This window comes from Trichosurus vulpecula, chromosome 5, assembly GCF_011100635.1.
Source record: "Trichosurus vulpecula isolate mTriVul1 chromosome 5, mTriVul1.pri, whole genome shotgun sequence".
NCBI lineage: Eukaryota > Metazoa > Chordata > Mammalia > Diprotodontia > Phalangeridae > Trichosurus > Trichosurus vulpecula.
Genome location: NC_050577.1, coordinates 72125650 through 72146767, shown reverse-complemented (window position 1 = coordinate 72146767; position 21118 = coordinate 72125650). Strand labels below are relative to the sequence as shown.

Sequence of the window (21118 nt, the reverse complement as noted above, 5' to 3'; positions counted from 1 at the left end):
TACTCTATGTGTACATTTTTAAATGTGTTTCTGGCAAACAATATTTTGTCAGATTCTGGTTTTTAATCTATTCTGCTATCCATTTCTATTTGTTGGATGAGTTCATTACATGCCATTCAAAATTATCATTACTAGTTATACATTCCCCTCCATCCTATTCTTCCTCACTGCTGATCCTTCTCTTCCTCTCTTTTTACTCTATCCCTTCTCAAAGGCCAATTTACTTCTAACCACTGCCTCCCTAATCCCTACCCCTTTAAAGAATCCCTCCCTTATCCTATTCCTTTACTCTCCTATCCCTTAATCTACCCACCCTTCTAAGACTGCCTCCCTAATTTTATCCCCTTGCCCTATTATTTCCTAATCACCACAGTAACTATCTATGATCTGGCTCATTCTCTTTTGCTTACTGTTTTTTTTTGTTTTGTTTTGGGTTTTTTTAGCAGCTTATTTCTTGGATGTTAAATTTATGTTGAGAGTCTGGCTCTAGTCCTCAGGTGTAGGGGATAGTATCTCAGGCTTCAGGCTTTTTGGGCTGTTGTTTTCTGAGCTTTATCTGGGGACCTGACCTCAGGTACTCCTTTCCATCCCTGTGCCTTGACCAGGGCCCCCAGCAATGCTGTCACCACAAAAGAATAAGAATCCTCTAAAGTCCCTCCCGTGGCTGCAAGCTTCAGCTCACCCCTCTGCTCTGGAACCAAAACCAGGGACCCTGTTCTCCTCTGAGTGACCACAGCCAGCAGGGCCCAGCCATCTGTCACTAAACTCCCTTATGAGCTCACTCCTCCTTGCCCACAGCCTCAGCCTGGTACTGTATCTGGTCAGTGCACCTGGATTCTAGCACCAGCAGAGGGCCCTGCAATCTTCCTCTGATCAGCCCTCTGACCCCAACACTGTCCATGGGGCATAAATTCCTGAAGCTGAGGCTGTGCCCCATCATAGATGCCCCCAGGACTTGTTGTTTGTTGACTCAGTTGTATCTGCCCCAAGGCATCCACCACCCTAGAAGGACAGGCCTTTCCTAAGTCCTCCCAAGGCTGGCCAACTGTTTTACCCCAACTTTTAATTATTTCTGCAACTGTAATATTCACTTTGAGACATTATTTTAAATTATTTGTGGGGGAATTTGGCAGAGCCAGGTAACTTCCTGCCTTGTTCTGTCATTTTTCCAGAATCCTCTTGGAGGATTAATATTTTTAAGTGCACAAAATAGATGGGATTGCAAAGGAAACCAATTATGTAGAACATGCCTATCAAAATATTTTTACTAGTAAGTTCAGGGGTCCCAACTTAAGGTCTCCTGGCCTATAGGAACTGGAGGGGTTAACTAAAGCTGTGTAAATTGGGAAGTTATGCCATCATGGCTAGAGATCAAGATTCAGAAGGAAGTCCCTTCCTAAGGAAAATGGCATTCTAATTTTTCCTCAATGGTAAATGTATTGTTGTAATGTTCTATAAATCATAACTGGTTTTGATATTTGATTAAGGTTTTGTGCCCTTTAAAAAATATTTACCAGAAATCTGGATTTCATTTCTTTAAAGTTTCTGCAAACGATTGAGCGTGGTAATAAATGGAAAGCATTTAAAATAAAAAAGCATATTTATTACTTAAAAAAAAACAACCTGAACTTCTCCCTTATTTGTATCAGTCCACTGACCAGTTTGGTCTAAGATTAAGACAACCAGGTGGAGCAAAGGATAGAGCACCGGACCTGAAGTCATGAAGACCTGAGTTCAAATTCTGACTCTGCCGATGACTAGCTTCATGACCCTGGACAAATCTCCTAGCTTATCTCTGCCTCAGTTTCCCCAACTATAAAATGAAGATAATAATAGCACCTACCTCCCAGGGTAGTTGTGAGGTTGAAACGAGATAAAATTTGTCAAACACTTTGTGAATCTAAAAGTGCTCACGAGGGAAAGCTACAAATATTTCTATTTCCTATTTTAAATCAAAATTTGTGATGATATTTATCTGTAGTACGTATTGACCCTTAGAACTGAAAGGGACCTTAGAAATCATCTACTTTCCTCATTTACGGGTGAGGAAGCACTCAGAAACGGCAAATGACCCGTTCAAAGTCATATAACCAGTTAGCTGCAAAACCGTTTCTGCGTTTGTGCCTCCTGACCCAGTCTAATGTCCTTTTCGAAGTACAACAAAGACAGAAGAACAAATGAAGCTCCCCAATGAAATAGTCACTAAAAAAAAAAAATAGGAGCATGGGGTAGCGGAAAGAGAAGTGAGCTTTGAGTCGGGAGATTCAGGTTTTAATTCAGCCTCTGATACTTAACTAGCCGCGTGACCGCAGGCGAGACGTTGGATTTCTGGGATCTTGAGTTTGTTCTTCTGTGGAATGAGAATAATATTAGCTCTACTGCCTGCCTAGACTGTGGTCGCAAGGATCAAATGAGATGATGTATGTACCGCGCTTTGCGAGCTTTAAAGCCCGACATAACTGTCAACAGTTACTACTAACGACCAGATCCTTGGAGTGAAGTCACAGCCTGTTTACTACTGCCATGCATTCAATTAATGGATCACCAAGTGTAATCCACGGAGAACTCAGGTTCTGGATGATGTGTCAACGGGAGGAAAAGACAAGACCATTTACTAAGAGAAGCTTCTTTGTCTGAAACTCACCAGCTAGGCGGTTCTGGCCCTCTGATGCCATAGTTGATCGCTTTATGTAAAATGTAAAAGAGAAAGATGAAGGTAATGGGCAGGAAGCTCTGAAAGCTTTGCCCTCTCTTTATCCCCCGCCTCACTCCCCAGTACGAATCTACACCCCTACTTTGTCACCTCTCCCCCTCCAAATCCTGGCTATTGCTTCATCCAGCACCTTATTTTTGAAAGGAAGCAAAATGCTGCCTAGCGATTGAGAATGAAATTGGGTCAGATAAAGCCTCTGTTCCATTCCAGCCAAACCACTGTCCAATGTATGACTTAGGGCAGGCACTGAACCACTCTCTTTTAGTTTTCTCATTTGTAAAATGAATTATAATAAAGTGATGTCTGAAATGTACTTTGAGACACTCAGAAAATGTAATTATATTTGTAAGGCATTCATAATATATTTATAAGGCAGTCAGCTCCATTCTCCCCTATGCACCAGGAATCATGCATTCTTGTTCGTAAAACTGACCAGAGGCTTCTCTTCCCCTTGCTCCTGGCCACAATCACCTGCCTCTGCCCAGCTGCTGTCTCCTTGAGACATACAGAAATGTCAGAAGAGGAAAGGTTTTAAGAGATGATTCTGGGGACCTGTAAGTTTTTATTTTTTTCAAGGTGGTTTAGTCTAGGGAGAGGTATGTTTACTACTCTTCCCTGCTCTGATCTGTGAGCAACCACAAGCACTTTTTTCTGCCCTGTAACTGTGACCAGGGTCCCTGCTCCCTTAGGGCCACAAGCTCTGCACTAGACTTAAGGGAGAACAAGAAAGGATTCCTAGGGAAGGTGTAATTTTAGCCAGGACTAATTCCCTATAATAAGTAGCAGCCTTGTGCCCCCCCCCCCCATCAACTTGAATCCACTTTGTATCTACCTTTATAAATGTTGTCTCCCAGAACATAAGCTTCCGGATCGCAGGAACTGCCTCGTTTTGCCTTTGTATTTTCAGTGTCTAGTACAGAACCTAACCCACAGTAGCTGCTTAAGAAATGCTTAAGGTTGATTGAAAATTTAAAAAAAAATTAATGAATGCATTCTGATTGTCACTAAACTGTGTGGCTTTAGTTAAGTTTCTTAACATCTCTGTGTGGCATCTATAAAATGAGAGAGTTGGACTAGGTGAATAATAATAATTAAGAATAAATAATATTTACATATTCTTAGTATATGCCAGGCACTGCGCTAAGTACTTTACAATGATTGTCTTTCTTCCAGTTTGACACCCATGATCTTATGAATGCAAAGGAATGTTTAATGTGTTAGGAATTTAGCTGGGTCACCCAGCCCTCGTGGAGTTTACAGTCTAAATGGATCTATAAGCCCCCATTATATATGAATAAACCCCTGCCTCAGAGAATATGGTTCACTTCAGTTTATATCCTTATGAATCACTATGCAGTGACCACAATATGCTGAAATAGTTGATGCTTTATTTCTGCCACAGGTTGACCTGGGCCTTCTCCGCTTCGTCTCTGCCATCGGGACACAGGGAGCCATATCAAAAGAAACCAAGAAAGAGTACTATGTCAAGACTTACCGAGTGGATATTAGTTCCAATGGTGAAGACTGGATCACCATAAAAGAAGGGAACAAACCAACCGTAAGTTTGGCTTCCATCCTTTTAACTGATTTGGTTTTTGTTTTATTTTGTTTTGTTTTAATTGAGTCATCAATTTGCATGTAGTTTCTTTTTTTCTTAGACCTGGTTTATTCTTTTAATTGATTTGAAATGAAAAGTACAGTTAGAAACTTAAACTGGACCAACATGTCTCACTTTCCTAGTTTCAGAAACAAAACGGAAATTGTTTAGTCTCCCAAGAAAAGTCAATACTAGCTAGATTAAGTACCACACTTGAGTTGCTTTAAATATTCCACTGAGGGAGGCATGGATTGTATATGAGATAAATGTTTTCTTGGAACCTTGAGAAGCGTATTATTTCCCATTTTCCTTCATTCCTTTTTATGATTTCTCTCTCCTTCCTCTATAACTAAATAACTTTTAAGAAAACTTTTAATCTAGCCAGCACATCTTGCAAGCCAATTTATAGTTTTTGACTGCTTCTCATGAAAACTAAGAGAAATGAGGGTCATTCATCCAGTCCATGCAGAATTTACATGCTGTCCCTTTAGTGCTCCCAAGCAAGGAGGCAGGATCTCGCTAGGTCTCTTGGGCTCTCTGCACTAATTCATTTGGACTTGGGAAATGTTCTGGGGTAAACAGCTTACTTGAAATTATGCTTGCCTTGATTTACTAATCCAAAGATTTCTGGGAACTCATACTTATCGATTGCCAAGAATTAAGAGCTTGTCCTTGGGGGCAGAATAAATCACCAGGAGAAGAGAAATACAGAAATTCAAATCTAGGTATTGTGAAATCATGAATATGTAAGGAGTGGGCATAATAATAGTAACAGTCATGATAGCCAGAATTTATACAGTGCTTTAAGATTTACTAAGCACTTTACATGTTATCTATCTGATCATCAGAATAATCCTGTGGTGTAAAAATATTACTAGACCACTTGTACAGATGAAGAAACGAGAGTTCAGAGAAATTAAGTGTCTTGGCATAGCTATTGTCTAAGGAAGGATTTGAACTCAGGTCTTCCTGATTCCATATCTAGCACTCTTCTCTATCACTCCATATGGCTGCCCAAAATGGCTGCCTTGACTCTGTTTCTCTTTCTAACTCCAACGGACTGAGCAATCTTTACATCTAGAAGAGAAGAGAAGAGAAGATTTCTCAATGTGTGGCAGGAGAAAAGCTTTTTTTAATGCCCCTTCTGAAGTATCATTAGCAAAATTATTCTTGAAGGGATGTTGTGCAAACAGCAGGACTGCATATAGCTCTTATGCAACCAGTGTTCTTGTCAGGCATACATCTTTTCAGCCGAAGGGAATACATAGCCCTTTCTTTCTATGTGACCAGTGAGGAAGAGAGGAAAGAAACAATTCTTCTGATGTAAGAAAGCCCAGCCACAATGAGTGTGTATAAGGAATCAACTTGGTCAGCAAAGGAAGAAAACACTTCAGAACCTCCTGATTTAATGGTGTACTCTTGGTTTAGAAAGCCCTTTTGCTAAACTGCAACACAAAACAAAAAGATGTGGCTGATGAGGAAGATTCACAATGAAAAGACAGAGAGGGTAGGGAGAACCATACCTGTGGAACTGAGTTCAGGCTTTGTCTTTAAAACACAATTCTATCCATAAACTTTGTGCCATTTGTCTTCAGATGTCTTTTTTTTTAATTATCTTTCTCTTAACTCGTATTTGTAATTTCAGAGTTTAGTACGGTGCCTGGCACATAGTATGCACTTTTAAAATTCCCTTTTCCTTCCTTCCTTCTTATTCCTCATTGAATGTCTTCCTACTCCAAAATAAAATAGAGCTGGCTTTCTGGGTATATCTGAGTTGATGCTCACATGGTACTAGGTCCACTTGGAGGGGGCAGATTGCCCAACTAAAGGGTTTCAGAGGTACAAGAGACAACAGAATAGTGATACTGATGAAGCATGTTGCTGAGACACACAAAGTCTGAACTTATTCCATATGTCCCTCTTCATCACCTTTGTCCTTTTCAGCACCTCTGGTAAAATCTCTCTCTTTTTAAATTATCTCTCCTGGATCTATTTTCCAGGTCAGTGGTTTTTCCAATGAGATATTTCACATTGTCTTCCATTTTTTCATTCCTTTGGTTCTGTTTTATAATATCTTGATTTCTCATAAAGTCACTAGCTTCCACTTGCTCCAATCTAATTTTTAAGGTAGTATTTTCTTCAGTGGTCTTTTGGACCTCCTTTTCCATTTGGGTAATTCTGCCTTTCAAGGCATCCTTCTCCTCATTGGCTTTTTGGAGCTCTTTTGCCATTTGAGTTAGTCTATTTTTTTAAGGTGTTGTTTTCTTCAGTATATTTTTCAGTATTTTTTGGGTCTCCTTTAGCAAGTCATTGACTTGTTTTTCATGGTTTTCTTGCATCGTTATCATTTCTCTTCCCAATTTTTCCTCTACTTCTCTAACTTGGTTTTCCAAATCCTTTTTGAGCTCTTCCATGGCCTGAGACCAGTTCATGTTTTTCTTGGAGGCTTTTGTTGTAGGCTCTTTGACTTTGTTGACTTCTTCTGGCTGTATGTTTTGGTCTTCTTTGTCACCAAAGAAAAATTCCAGAGTCTGAGACTGAATCTGGGTGCATTTTCGCTGCCTGGCCATATTCCCAGCCAACTAACTTGACCCTTGAGTTTTTCAGCGGGGTATGACTGCTTGTAGAGTTAAGAGAACTATGTTCCAAGCCTGGGGGGATGCGCCAGCTCTGCCACACCAGCACTGCTCCTTCCCCAAGAACCCCCAACCCAGACTGGACTTAGATCTTCAGCAGGCTCTTCACTCCTGCTCTGATCTACCACTTAATTCCTCCCAGCAAGTGGGCCTAGGGCCAGAAGCAACTGCAGCTGTAGTTCTGTAGCTTCCCCATCTCCGCTGCCCTGGGGGTGGTGGCCGAATGCGAACTCTGTTTTTCACTCTGTCCCCACCAGCTTTTCCCACTAACTTTCTCTGTTGTTTGGTGTTTGTGGGTTGAGAAGTCTGGTAACTGCTGCAGCTCACTGATTCAGGGCGCTAGAGCCTGCTCTGCCCGGCTCCTGGTCTGGTTGGTCCGTGCCGCCCATGCTGGGCTCTGATCTGCTCCCCTCCACTCCGTGCGGGATAGACCTCATCCAGCGACCATCTAGGCTGTCCTGGGCTAGAGCCCTGCTTCCCTCCACTATTTTGTGGGTTCTGCAGTTCTAGAATTTGTTCAGAGCCATTTTTTATAGGTTTTTGGAGGGACATGACGGGGAGCTCACGCTAGTGCCTGCTTTCCAGCCGCCATCTTGGCTCCGCCTGGATAACATACTTCTTAAACTTTTGACTATCTTTGATTGATGCAGCAGCCCCTAAAACCAAGAGACTAGGGAGGGAAATGAGCCTGATGCCCTGAGACCTAGGAAGAAAGTGAAAGGTCTTGGGAAACCACAGTTTCCCTGCACTGTATGGGGAAGGCTGAGGGATGGTCCCTCTTCCTACACTGAGTGATGGTGCTGCTACTCAGGGACACAACTATAGTTGCACAACACAACAGAGGGAAGACATGATAATACAATATTACATTCCTATGTCATAATTTCTTCTGTCAATTTGGGGGCACCCATTTTCCTTATGGTTCTTTGCTACTTCAAAAAATGCTGCTACAAATACTTTTGTACCATGGAGTCAAAGAATAATATGTACAGTTTAATGACTTTTTAAAAATGTAACTGCTATCTTGAATAATTGAACTAATACACAGCTCTAACACAGCTGTACATTACTGTACCTTCATTCCTACCACCACCCCCCAGTATTTTTTCAATATGTTCATCTTTGCCAATCTATGGAGGTGAGATGAAAATTCAGAGTTACTTTAATTTACCTTTCTTTTATTATCAGTGATTTAGAAATTTATTTCCATATATTTACTGACAGCTAACATTTCTTCTTTTGAAAACTGCCTGTTTGTATTCTTTGAACTGCTGTCCTATTGGGAATGACTTTTGTTCTTATATATCTGTATTAATTCCCTATTTATCTTAATAATCAGAGCTTTATCAGAAATATTTTCTATGAAAATTTTCCCAATTAGCTGCTTTTCTTCTTATTCCAGTTGTACTGATTTTGTTTTTTCAAAAACTTTTCAATTTTTCTGTAAGCAAATTGTCTATTCTATGTTCCTCTTTAGTTAAGAATTTTCCACCTAGCCATAGTTGCTCAAGGTACCTCTTTCCATTCTCTTCTAATTGTTTTGTGATGTGACCTTTAATATTGAGATTGTATATCCATTTGGAGCTTCTTGTAATATATAGTATAATATGTTGTTCCTATGACTCCACGTTTATCACTTTCTGCATTGCATTATGTTGCCGGTTTGTCATAGTGCAATAAATGAGGCTAGCAGTGCCACTAAATTCTAAGCAGCATGATGTCTTTACCTATGACCAGCGGACAGAATCTCTGCATCTCTGGGAAAATAAAATAGTATGAATTCCCACGGAGAATTCCTATAGCATTCTGCAGGCACTTATGGTAAAGTTAATAGTTTCATTATTTATAAATTATATTATATATCCTTTACCAAAAGTTATTTTTGCAACAATGCTTGTCTTTCTCTAGTTTTGGCTTTTTCCAGATCCATATAAAGGCAAATAGATGATTAGCATAATGTAGTATGTTAGACACGGGTTATTTCTGAGGTTTGCAGAAAAGACATGGCAAGTTATTGAAGCTGCCTCATTCTGTATGGAAAAAATGCTAGGATTGTAAATGACTCTCTGAAAAATCTTTTTTTAAAGACTTAATATGTTTAAAGAGTCCTTCTCTTTCTTTACACAGATCTTCCAGGGAAACACCAACCCCACAGATGTTGTGTATGGGGTTTTCCCCAAGCCCTTTATAACACGTTTTGTCCGAATCAAGCCAGTAACTTGGGAAACTGGTATATCAATGAGATTTGAAGTTTATGGCTGCAAGATAACAGGTAAGCTCAAATGTTGGTAATGTTGGTTTCCATTTGGGGAAATTTGGATTTGGGGGAGAAAGTAAGTCTATGTTTATTTTATATTTATGTCACATACAATTGTTGGATGTTAATTTATAGATATTTTATCTTATGTTTATTTAAATTGTTTCTTCTGAAGATCACATTATGTTAAGTCTTCTGCTGCTACCTGTGTGACCTTGGTCTAGACCAAGGGTGGGGAACCTGCTCCCTCTAGACCACATATGGCCTCCTAGGTCCTTGGGTGCGACCTTTTGTTTTACAGAACAAATCCTTTTATGAAGGGGATTTGTTCTGTGAAGTTTGAATTCAGTCGAAGGGCTGCACTTGAGAACCTAGAGGGCCACATTCAGTCAAAGGGCCGCACTTGAGGACCTAGAGGGCTACATGTGGCCTCGGGGCGGCAGGTTCCCCATCCCTGGTCTAGACAGTTAAATTCTCTGGGCCTCAGTTTCTTCACCTGCAAAATTAGGGGATTACACTAGATCTTTCAAGTTTCTTCCAACTCTAAATACAATGACTATATGGTTTAGCTCTACAAAGTCTGTTAAGTCAGAGATGTTTTAGAGATTAAACTTAGCTTCTCCATGTGAAGATGTATAATATTTCATAGTTAATTTCCTGAAAGAAATCAACAAATTAATATATCCCTTTGTAATGAATAGTGAATACTTTTTTTTTAAATTTACTTCAACAAACATGTTTTAGGTGGGGTGGAGGAAGGGAAGGGAATAAGGATTTACAAATATTTGATCCTTACAACAATCCTAATAGGTAAGTATTATTATTATTACCCCCATCTTACAGATGAGGAAACTGAGGCTAACAGAGGTCAAGTGACTTGCTCAGGGTCACACAACTCATAAGTATCAGAGGCCACCTCAAACATCACAGATTTGAACTCGGGTCTTCCTGCCTCCAGGCCCTTCGGTGTTCTAACTACCGCAACACCTAGCTGCCTCTGTACCTTCTATGTGTGAACCACTGAGTTAGATGATGAGGACACAAAGACAGAAAAAGTCACTCATATCAAAGAACCTATGTTCGATTGAGGGAAAATAAAACAGAAAAATGCCACATAATTTGAGAAAGAGATGGTATTAGGAACTGAAAGGACAAAGGAAAAAAAAACTTGAAGGAGGAGGAGACAGCTTACTTAAGTTTTGAAAGAAGCCAGGGATTCTGTGTGGTAGATGGGAGGTGGGAGTACATTCCAGGCGGGGCCACAGCCTGTAGAGTGGCATGGAGGTGAGAGATGAGATGTAATATATCAAAGACCAGAGACCGACAGACCAGAGTACTCTGACGTATGTTTGGAAGGGTAGATGAGAGCCAGACTGCGTAGGACTTTAACTGACAGGCTAAAAGAGTCACATTTGATGCTGGGGGCAACAGGAAGCCAACGGAGATTTTTGAGTAGGAAAGCGATATGATCAGACATGTGTTTTAGTAATGTTAATTTTATAACTGTTTAACTGATGAATTGGAGAAGGAAGAGATTAGAATCAGGAAAACTAATGAAAAACAATATTACAACATTCCAAGTAAGAGGTGATGAAGGACTGGAGCGCTTAGTAATAGCCATGTTCGTGGAGAAAATGAGAAAGATGTGGGACACGCTGATGGAGGAGGATGTGAGACAAAACTTAGCAACTTACTGGTTATGAGCTGGGAAGGGAAGAGGTAAGGGGTGGGATTAGAGAATCAGGGTTAACTCTATCACTAGCATTTATATAGTGCTTTAAGGTTTGCAAAGTGCCTTACGAATATTGTCTTATGTGATCCTCACAACAACCCTGGGGGGGAGGTGCTATTTTTATCTCCATTTTACAGATGAAGAAACTGAGGCAGACAGAGATGAAATGACTTAGTCCAGAGTCACAGAGCTAGTAAGTGTCTGAGGATAGATTTGATCTCAGCTCTTTCTAACTTCGAGTCCACAATATTTGATACTCCAAACCAGAATGATTGTTAGAATAGTAGTACCATCAGCAGGAATAGATATGGTTGAAGGATAGTTGGATTCAGACTGGAAGATAGTAAGTTCTGTTTGGGAGGTACTGAGTTTGAGAGGGCTGCATAAAGATGTCCAGTAGGCAGCTAACAATTGAAGCTCAGGAGAAAGGTTAGGGTAGTACATGCGCACGCGCGCACACACACACACACACACACGAATTTGGGCATCATTTGTAGGAAGATGATTATTAAACTTAGAGGAATTGCGGAGAGTATCGATAGATTCTAGAGAGAGAGCAAAAGAAGGCTCCAAGCAGAGCCTTAGGGAACTTCCTTGATTAGGGGACAGAAGATCATTGATGATCCAGCAAAAGAGAATGAGGAAGAATGGTGGAAAGGGTAGGAAGAGAAATAGAGCAGTGTCATAGAAACCAAGGGAAAGGGTGGTTTTAAACAGTGTCAAAAATTGTAGAAAGGTTAAGGACATTGAGGAAAAAATAAAAGCAAAATATATTGTACTTAACAGTTAAGGTATCATTGGTATCCTTGGAGGAGAGGCCAGTGTCCCATCCTCAAAGAAAATGACAGTGTCCAGAAGCTGTATTACAAATGGTTGAGAAATGAATGGGGCAATGGAGGCCATGAGTCCAAGCAACTGGCTCTTCCTAGAGAGTCCGAGGGAATAGTTTCACACATAGCCTCTTCTGAAGAGGACAATGAGTGAGACATACCCAGAAAACATCCCTCAAATGAAGCAAATTCATGCTTTTCAACCTCTGGGCCATAGGAATCTTCCCCTACTTCCCATCCCCAACCAGGACTTTTGGTGCCCTGAGGTTCAGATTCTTTGAAGGATTTATTTAGAATCTCAGATCTCAAGTAAGTACAGGTCATATAGAAAATGTCAGAATGGGGGGGGGAACCATAAATATCACCTCCTCTAACCTATTCACTTTTAAGGACAGAAGACTTGAAAAGTTTGAAAAACTTTTATTATTTTATATGCATATTTTCAGGGCATTTGTTTCTCATTCAATAAATTCCAGCCTTGTTATTTTGAGATATATATAGATATATACATGTACACACACACACACACACACACACACACACACACACACACATATATATATATATATACACACATACATACATGCATATACTCACATATATATAATGTATACTCTTTAAAACCAATATTTTAAAAGAGAAAAATATTGATATTGTTAGATTCAGTGGAATAAACGAGAAGAAAATAATCCGCTAAACCATTTTCCATGAAATAAGTAATTATGTTAAGACCTGAGAAGGAAATTATATTTGCTTACAATATAGTCACTTGAAAATGTGCTTTTTACCCTTTCCACATGGTTTCTCTCCTTGAGGTAGTCCTGTTTGGTATTTAGGGATTCTGAAAGTGAAAACAGAGAGGAAAAGAAGGAGGAAGGGAATGAGGGAGAAAGGAGGAATGGAAGGAAGGAGAGAAGAAGGAAGGGAAGGAAGGAGGGGAGAAGAGAAGGGAGGAAGGGAAGAAGGAAAGAAGGAAGGAAAGAAGGGAAAGAAGAAAGAAAAGAAGAAAGAAAAGGGAAGTAAGGGTAGGGAGGAAAAGAAAGAAGAAGGAAGGAAGGGAGGGAGGGAAGGAAGGAAGGAAAGAAGGAAGGGAGGGAGGGAGAGTCTGGCACAGAAGAAAGAATATTAGATGTTAAGATTCATGTTTTGTAATCTATTCCCTACAACTTTGTACATGTGACCATAGCCTGGTTACTCTACCTTTCTGAGTCTCAGCTTCTTCAACCCCCAGATAAAGAACTTGGACTCTCTCCCCTCTAACACTGGAACAATTCATCTCATTCTATGTAGATAATAGTTTATAAAATATTATTGTAAGCAGGATCACCTGTTCCAGTTAATTACTGGTGGGGGTAGGGGGTCCTCCAAATGGCAACATCTGGTCCCCATTACCAGCTAACCATTGCCATTGTAAAGTCTGGTTTTAAGTCAAGCAGGTGCAACCGCGGTGGCCAAAAATGTAACTTCTATTTTTAACACTGTTGTCTCACATACACCTGGCAAATAGCTTTATAAATGTTTGCCAATTTATTATTTGTTTATTTACTTATTTATTTATGGCAAATATAGAACTCTGGGGAATAACATTGAAAGGAAATAACTTGGTCTTATAGCGGCAAACACAGATATAACTGTCAGACGTTGATAAAAAAGTAAAAAGTTTTATAAAAACAAAAAACCAAAAGTTTTAGCAATTTTTTACTAAAATTCCTATTAGCCATAATTCTTAAACAGCTACATGTTTATGTTAGCTTTCCCTAGACACAATATCTAGAAGGACCTTTAGAATCATAAAAGAAAGATTAAATTACGTTGTCCAGTTGGGCATGTTACAATCTTCTCAGTCTCTATTTACCAACATACTTTTTTAACAAGAACACTTATCCCCTAACAAGCCGGGAGAGAAAGAAAGAGAGACACAGACTCAGAGACACAGAGAGAGGAAGACACAAAGAGAGACAGAGACAGAGAGAGATAAAGGGGCAGCATGGCTTGCTGTATATAGACCTAGCCAGGCTCCAACTCTTAAAGACCAGGGTTCAAACTTTGCCTCTGATTCATAATAGTTGTTAACTCTGGGCAAGTCATTTAACCTCTATTTTCCCCAGCAATTCTCTAAGACCATAAATTGCGTAACAGTTCCAGGTCTTCATTGGTAGAGGGCATTTTGTCACAGGGAATTTCCTATATCAATGAAATCACCGGTCTGAACCAAAAAAAAAAGTCCACTGTTTGGAATTGAAAAGAATTTAAGACGTCATGAAGCCATCCCTCCTTACCCACCTGTCTTTCTGTGTCTTGGAATTATCAGAAGTTCTGGATTCAAGTCTAAGCTTCAGTACATATTGGCTGCATGACTGGGAATGAATAGGTCACAATCTCCCACATCCATAAAAATCAAGGATGCCCAGTGCACCTTTCAACTCCTAACATATGATCCTGCAGCCTCTCTTGTTTTGAGTTTGTCAGATGAAGTAATGATGTCTACACCACCTGTCTCACAGAGTTGGGGTGGGGACAAAGCTATGTGATGAGTTATGATGATAATCCTAGTGATCGTTTGTATACTTTACAAGGTGAATTTGACATGGGAGCCATTCCTTTGGGGGGTTGATTCTTCAAATTATGAAAGTATGTGTTCATCTGGGGCCCAATCTTGAATTATAAATGTAAATTTGCTCATGGTCATAGTACGAAAATGAGCTAAATAGTTTTTGTTAAAGGGATATATTCAGGGGGCTCTTAGTTCTTATTGGAAGGAGGCACACAAAGAAAATTGATAACAGCTTGGCTGTAGGCTATGGATCTGTGGTCTAGAGTGGAGGCTCTGCACCATTAGCTACGTGGACACGTAAACTTCATTAGTGAAAGGGCATAAGTCTGGTTGAAGCTCTGCTCTCCTTACAATGTTCAAGTTAATTACATTTTTTTCCTGTCCAAATGGCAACATCTGATCCCCATTACCAGCTAAACATTGCCGTTGTAGAAGGCTGATTTTTGAGTCAAGCAGGTGTGACCACATTGGCCAAAAATGTAACTTCTATTTTTAACACTGTTGTTTCATGTTCACTTCGTGATGAATGTATGCCAATTTATTATTTATTCATTCATTCACTTATGTATGCACTTATTTATTTAGATCTTCATCAGGTTTACATCTTGGGGTTCCAAATCCGAGCCTGAAGGAGCAAATATTTATTACTAACTTATAAAGAAAATTAAATCTTAAAATAAGATTTCAACTGGGGAAATGGCAGATGTCTTTGGTTGTACTTGAATTTAATTGTAACTAATTCTGATAATATCTAAGAATTCTTGGCTGTCTCTGGTAACCTGAGACTACTCAGGATGCGTGTTGAATGCATGCAATCCACTTAGAAATTAAGATCATAATTTTGGTTTTGTCGATAATTTCTGAGGAAATAATTAAGAAATTGATATAAAAAGAATTGTGATTCTATTTTTTTAAAAATCAAAATTCACATTTGCATAGTGCTTTAAGCTTTATAAACCCTTTTACTCTCAACAACCATATGAGGTAGGCAGGGCGAGTACTGTTTTCTCCATTTTATGGTGCTAGAAGTCACTTGTTATCTTTCCCAGGTAGAGACTTGACCAAAAAGACCTCATAGCAGATCTACTTTTGAGAGAATTGTCAATGATTGAATCAATATTTATTGTGGTAGGTGTTGACAGATTCACAAAAAAGTGTAAAGACATGATGTCTTAAGGAACTTACCATCAAGCTGAGGAGGTAATATTCATATACACATAAACCAATCTGAGAGGAAATAAGTCCCAACCAGTATAGTATGGTACTAAGTGAAATGGAAGGTAGAGAAGTGAAAGATGAGTGTGGGCTAAAGTGATTGGGAAAGGTTTCATAGAGAAAGTGGGACTGGAAGGAAGAAAAGATAAGACTTGATGAAAAACATGGATATAAAGAATGAAGGAGGAGTCAGGAATCAAAGACGATGCTAAGGTTTCAAGCCTGATAGACCGATAGAACCAGATGCCAAGAATGGAAATTGGATCACACTTTATCACATGCATCGAATCCCCTCTTCCTCCTAGAGTGGAAGATCCTTGAGGGCAGGGACTGCATCTTATTTTCATTTTTGTTTGCTTAGCACAGTACCTTGCAATATGGCTAAGTATTTAAGGAATGTTTGTTGAGTTCAAGTAAATTTGATAGTTGGAAAGGGAAGCTAATGTGGCAGAGAAGATAAAGTTTGAAGCCATACTGACAGGAGGATTTTTGTTATTGTTCATTTGTTTCAGCTGTATCTGACTCTTTGTGACCCCATTTGCATTTTGGGGGGTTTGGGGGCAAAGATACTAGGGTGGTTTGCCATCTCCTTCTCTAGCTCATTTCACAGATGAGGAAACTGAGGCAAACAGGATTAAGTAACTTGCCCAGGGTCACATAGCTAGTGTCTGAGGCTAGATTCCAACTCACGAAGATGAGTCTTTCTGATTCCAAGCTCAGTGCTCCATCTCCTGTGCCACCTACCTGGTAGAGAAGGCCTATAATTGGCCCACAGTCACACCACTAATAAGTCAGAGTTCAGACTCAGGCCTCCTGCCTCCAACCCATCTCTCTTTGAACTGTTTCACAGTATGATAGGGAGGTCACAGAAGAATGGAACCTGAGAAAATCCTACTATATTTGGCAAGAAGGAGGTTATCAGTGACTTCAGGGGAGCAGTTTCAGTAAAATGGTCAAGAACAAGAGGCAGATTGTTAACTGTGAAGAAGACAGTGAATGAATTAGAAGTGCATCTAGTTAGAATTGGGGTTGCTAGGAGGCACAGTGGCTAGAACACCAGGCTTGGAGTCAGGCTCATCTTCCTGAGTTCAAATCCAGCCTCAGGCACTTCCTAGCTGTATGACCCTAGGCAAGTCGCTTAACCCTGTTTGCCTCGGTTTCCTCATCTGTGAAATGAGCTGGAGAAGGAAACGGCAAGCCACTCCAGTATCTTTGCTAAGAAAACCCCAAATAGGGTCATGAAGAGTCAAACATGACTAAAATGAATGAACAACAAACTAGTCAGAAGCAGCCATCCAGACACCCATCTCTTCCCCACCCAAAATTCATTTGATGCATAGATCACTTCAGCAATGCATCCTCATTTTTACCAGAATCAATTCAAGTAGCATTTAAGCGCCTGCCTACTAGAACAGAGACTTTGTATTAAGATACAGAGACAAAAACAAAACAATTCTTCCCCTTAAGAAGCTTACATGCCATTAGGGGGATAATGCAGGTAATATATAGATAATACATGGATAAGTAAATACAAAATAAATTGAGAAAAGAGAGAAAGACAATCAAAGCAAGTTTATAGTGCCACAGTAGGAGTATTAATGGAAGATAAAATCTGGGGAAAAAATACTGGAAGAAAATACATTTCAGTCATGAGAGATGGCCTGTACATAGAGACAGGAGGCAGCCCTGCTTCACTTAAATCCAATTCACTTGAAAGTCAAGGCATCACCCTCCTGGTGTCATTGGTCCTCTTCGAGAACCAAGGACAGACAACAACAACATATTGATCTGGACAGACTATAGAGTATGTGAAGAAGAGCAGAAAGGTAGTACAGTGGATAGAGTGATCGGCCTGGAGTCAGGAAGACCTGAGTTCAAATCCAATCTCTCAGACAAAAGTCACCACTTGTGACTCTGGGCAAGTCATTCACTTTCTATTTGCCCCAGATTTAGGGATGTTGTAAGGATAAAATGGGGTAAGATTTGTAAAGTGCTTAGCACAGTGTCCGGCCCATAGTTGACACAATATAAATGTTAATTATTATTATTAGATACATTAAAAAAAAAACTGGAAAAGTAGAGGTGGTTAATTGTAAGTTGAGGAATCTCTTTTCAGTAATGGAGCGGGGAGGCACCGAAGGTTCTAGAACCAGGAAATAACAAATAGCTTGGGCAGAATGTTTTGTTATCTGTGCAGAGGATGACTTGAAAAGGGGAAAGACTGGTAGCCAGAAAACCAATTAGGAAACCGTTAGAATAGTCTACGAGTTAGGTGGTGAGGGTCTGACCGTGTGAGTGGATAAGCCACATCATTTTGGAAGAAACAACAATGATGTAACGGATTCATTTTCTTTAGGTTCTAGTCCTTGGTGCTCTTTGAAATGAGAGGACTCCTAGGGTAGGAATTTCCTCCATTGGTTCAGATCAGCAATTCATTCCTAACCTATGACCTCCTTGCTGTCGTTCACACAGAACACGCCATCTCTAGACTCGGGGCACATTCACTGACTGCTCTCCTGCCTAGAGTATTCTCCCTCCTCACCTCTGCCTCCTGGCTTCCCAGGCTTCCTTCAAGGCCCAACTAAAATCCCATCTTCTAGGAGAAGCCTTTCCTGATCCTCCTTAATACTACTGCCTTCTCTCTACTGATTATCTCCAATTTATCTCATATAGATCTTCTTTGTACAAAGTGTTTTCCACATCATCTTCCCCCTTAGACCATGAGGTCCTTGAGAGCAAAGACTTTTTTTTTCCTTTCTGCCCGCGGGGCTTAGCACTGCATCTGATTTACAGTGGTTCAGTCATTTCAGTCATGTCTGACTTTTAGTGACCCCGTTCAAGGTTTTCTTGGCAGAGATACTGGACTCATTTGTCATTTCCTTCTCCAGCTCATTTTACAGATGAGGAAACTGAGGCAAACAGGGTGAAGTGACTTGCCCAAGGTCACACAGCTATAAGTGTCTGAGGACAGATTTGAACTCAGGAAGATGAGTCTTCCTCACTCCAGGCCTGGTGCACTCCTAGCTGTCCCAGCCTGACATATAAACAGTACCTAATAAATACTTGTTGATTAATTGATAGCCTATGAGAATTGCCTGGGGCACTGAGAGATTGCGACTTGTTCATTGTCATGCAATATATGTCAGAGGCAAAACTTGAACCCATAGTCTTTTTGATTCCAAAGCCAACTATCTCTCCCTTATACCATGCTATCTCTCTTTTAAACACCATAATGATTTGGGCCAAAAGTGTAAGTAAGCACTGATCACACACGCAGATGCTCAGGAGTCCCCAAACCACACTTTGAGAAGAGGTGTTCAAGAGAAAATGCCTAGCTTCTGGACAAACTGGGCGCAAACTGTCCCTTTGTGCCTTAGAATTTTGTGCGTAAATAGGAAAGAATGAAAGGGGAAAGGAATATTGGAGTTTGTTCTTTGTGAGATGCTTTAGTTTTCAGTTTCAGGCAAAACATGCTACACTTATCCCTTGCACATTATGACTTTCCCTTTCCCAGTTTTGATATATTCATGGGTCAGCATAAGAAATTAAATGGGAATTTGGGGGGAGTTTTGTGGAAGCTGCAAGACAACATGGGAAGGCCAGGAGATGACATAGAAAAAGTTTAGAAATTCAGAAATGCATAAAATATAAGAAGAAGAAGAAATTCAGAATTCTTCCCTGGTGCAAAGGAAAGGCCAAAAAATTTTACAAAGATTTTCCAGATCATGGCAGTGCCACACTCCTGACCTTAGCAATGTGGAAGGGATAGCTATAGAGGTTTCTGCTAATGCCCAGGTTTCTTCAGACAGTGGAGTTACACAGAAAATCATTGGACATTACCTAATTAGTCCCTTTTATTCCACAGATTATCCTTGCTCCGGAATGTTGGGGATGGTGTCTGGACTCATTTCAGACTCACAAATCACAGCCTCAAATCAAGGAGACAGAAACTGGATGCCTGAAAACACCCGCCTTGTCACCAGCCGCTCAGGTTGGGCACTGCCGTCTGCCCCTCACTCCTACACAAATGAGTGGCTCCAGATAGACCTGGGTGAAGAGAAAATTGTGAAGGGCATCATCATTCAGGGAGGGAAGCACCGAGATAACAAGGTGTTCATGAAAAAATTCAAGATCGGATATAGTAACAACGGCTCCGATTGGAAAATGATCATGGATGATAGCAAACGGAAGACCAAGGTGAGAGGGCTGGAGGCTGGCATAATGCCCCGCTCAATCAACAAGTGCTTTATTAGCTACCCGCTGTGAGCCAGGCACCACATCTGGGTTTCTATTCCAAGGAGTGCGATAACATGTTCATCTATCACTGGATATAAAATACATACGAAACAGATTGAAATTAGCCTTATGGAAGGTGGCTCTAAGCTGTTGGGACTTGCCGCAGAAGGCAGGGCCTGAGCTGACTATAGATTGGAGGTGGACATGGGGAGGAAAAACATGGTATCTGAAAATACCGGCCAAAGCCAAGGCAATAGGTTTAAAGGGGGAATAGTAGAGTCTTAAATGAGGCACTACTTATGATTTTTGGGTGCTGGGGTGCAGAGTGGGGAAGGAGGGGTGCTAATATTGAAGTGCCAGGCATAGGGCTGGTGGGGCTGGGGCTCTTGGGGGCTGTTGTTCCATCATTTCAGTCATGCCTGACTCTTCACGACCGCATTTGGGGTTTTCTTGGCAGAGATACTGGAGTGGTTTGCCATTTCCTTCTCCAGTTCATTTTGCAGATGAGGAAACTGAGGCAGAGAAGGTTAAGTGACTTGCCCAGAGTCCTACAGCTAGTAAGTTTCTGAGGCTGGATTTGAATTCAGGTCTTCCTGACTCTAGGCCCAGAACTCTGTGCACTACAGCGCCACCTAGCTTCCAGGGGATGTGGCAATTAAAAACTAGCTTGACAGTTGGCTAAGTCGCCTTCATAATCCTGGACCTGGAGTCAGAAAGACTTGAGTTCAAGTTGGCCTCAGACATTTACTGGCTGTGTGACCCTGGGCAAGTCACTTCACTTTTCCATTTTCTCATCTGTAAAATAAAGCTAAACCTTAAAGTGCAATATAAATGCTCATCATTGTCATCACCTCCTAGAGGATGCTGGGTGTAAATTAACTTGCTTGGTATGGAAACTTTTAAAATACATTTTCACCTATTTTTTTTCACCTATGATGATGGCAATAATCATAACTAAGCATGGATCAAGTGCATACCATGTGCCAAGCACCACTCTAAATGCTAGGGACACAAAGGAAAATTGAAAACTCTCCCTGCCCTCAAAGAGTGAGGGAGATAATACTGTTGTTACAAACAGGAATAGATCAGATACGGGGTAAATAGAGGGCATCCCAAAAGTCTTAGTGCAGCTTCTAAGTTGTTACTAGCATATGGTTTACAAAGCATTCTACTCACGCAAGCACTCTATAAAGTTAAGTAGTGCAAAGTATTAGTATCCCATTTTTACAGATGGAGAAGTTGAGACTGAATAGAGGTGAAGTGGCATCCCTGTGGTCGCACAGCCCACAAATGGTATAATTGGGAGTCCAACCTAAGTCCCTCTATTCAACATAAAGTACTGTCTCTC

General features: G+C 40.5%; 1 protein-coding gene across 4 annotated transcripts in view; it reads left to right on the top strand.

Moving 5' to 3' along the window:
* NRP1 (neuropilin 1) overlaps window positions 1–21118 on the top strand; it is a 183467-nt gene that overhangs the window by 122194 nt on the left and 40155 nt on the right. For all 4 annotated transcript variants that reach the window (XM_036759560.1, XM_036759564.1, XM_036759563.1 and 1 more), the window contains exons 7-9: window positions 4116–4271; window positions 9074–9218; window positions 19400–19731. In XM_036759560.1, the coding sequence (XP_036615455.1) occupies window positions 4116–4271; window positions 9074–9218; window positions 19400–19731 (633 nt within the window). The remainder of the gene's footprint in view (window positions 1–4115; window positions 4272–9073; window positions 9219–19399; window positions 19732–21118) is intronic.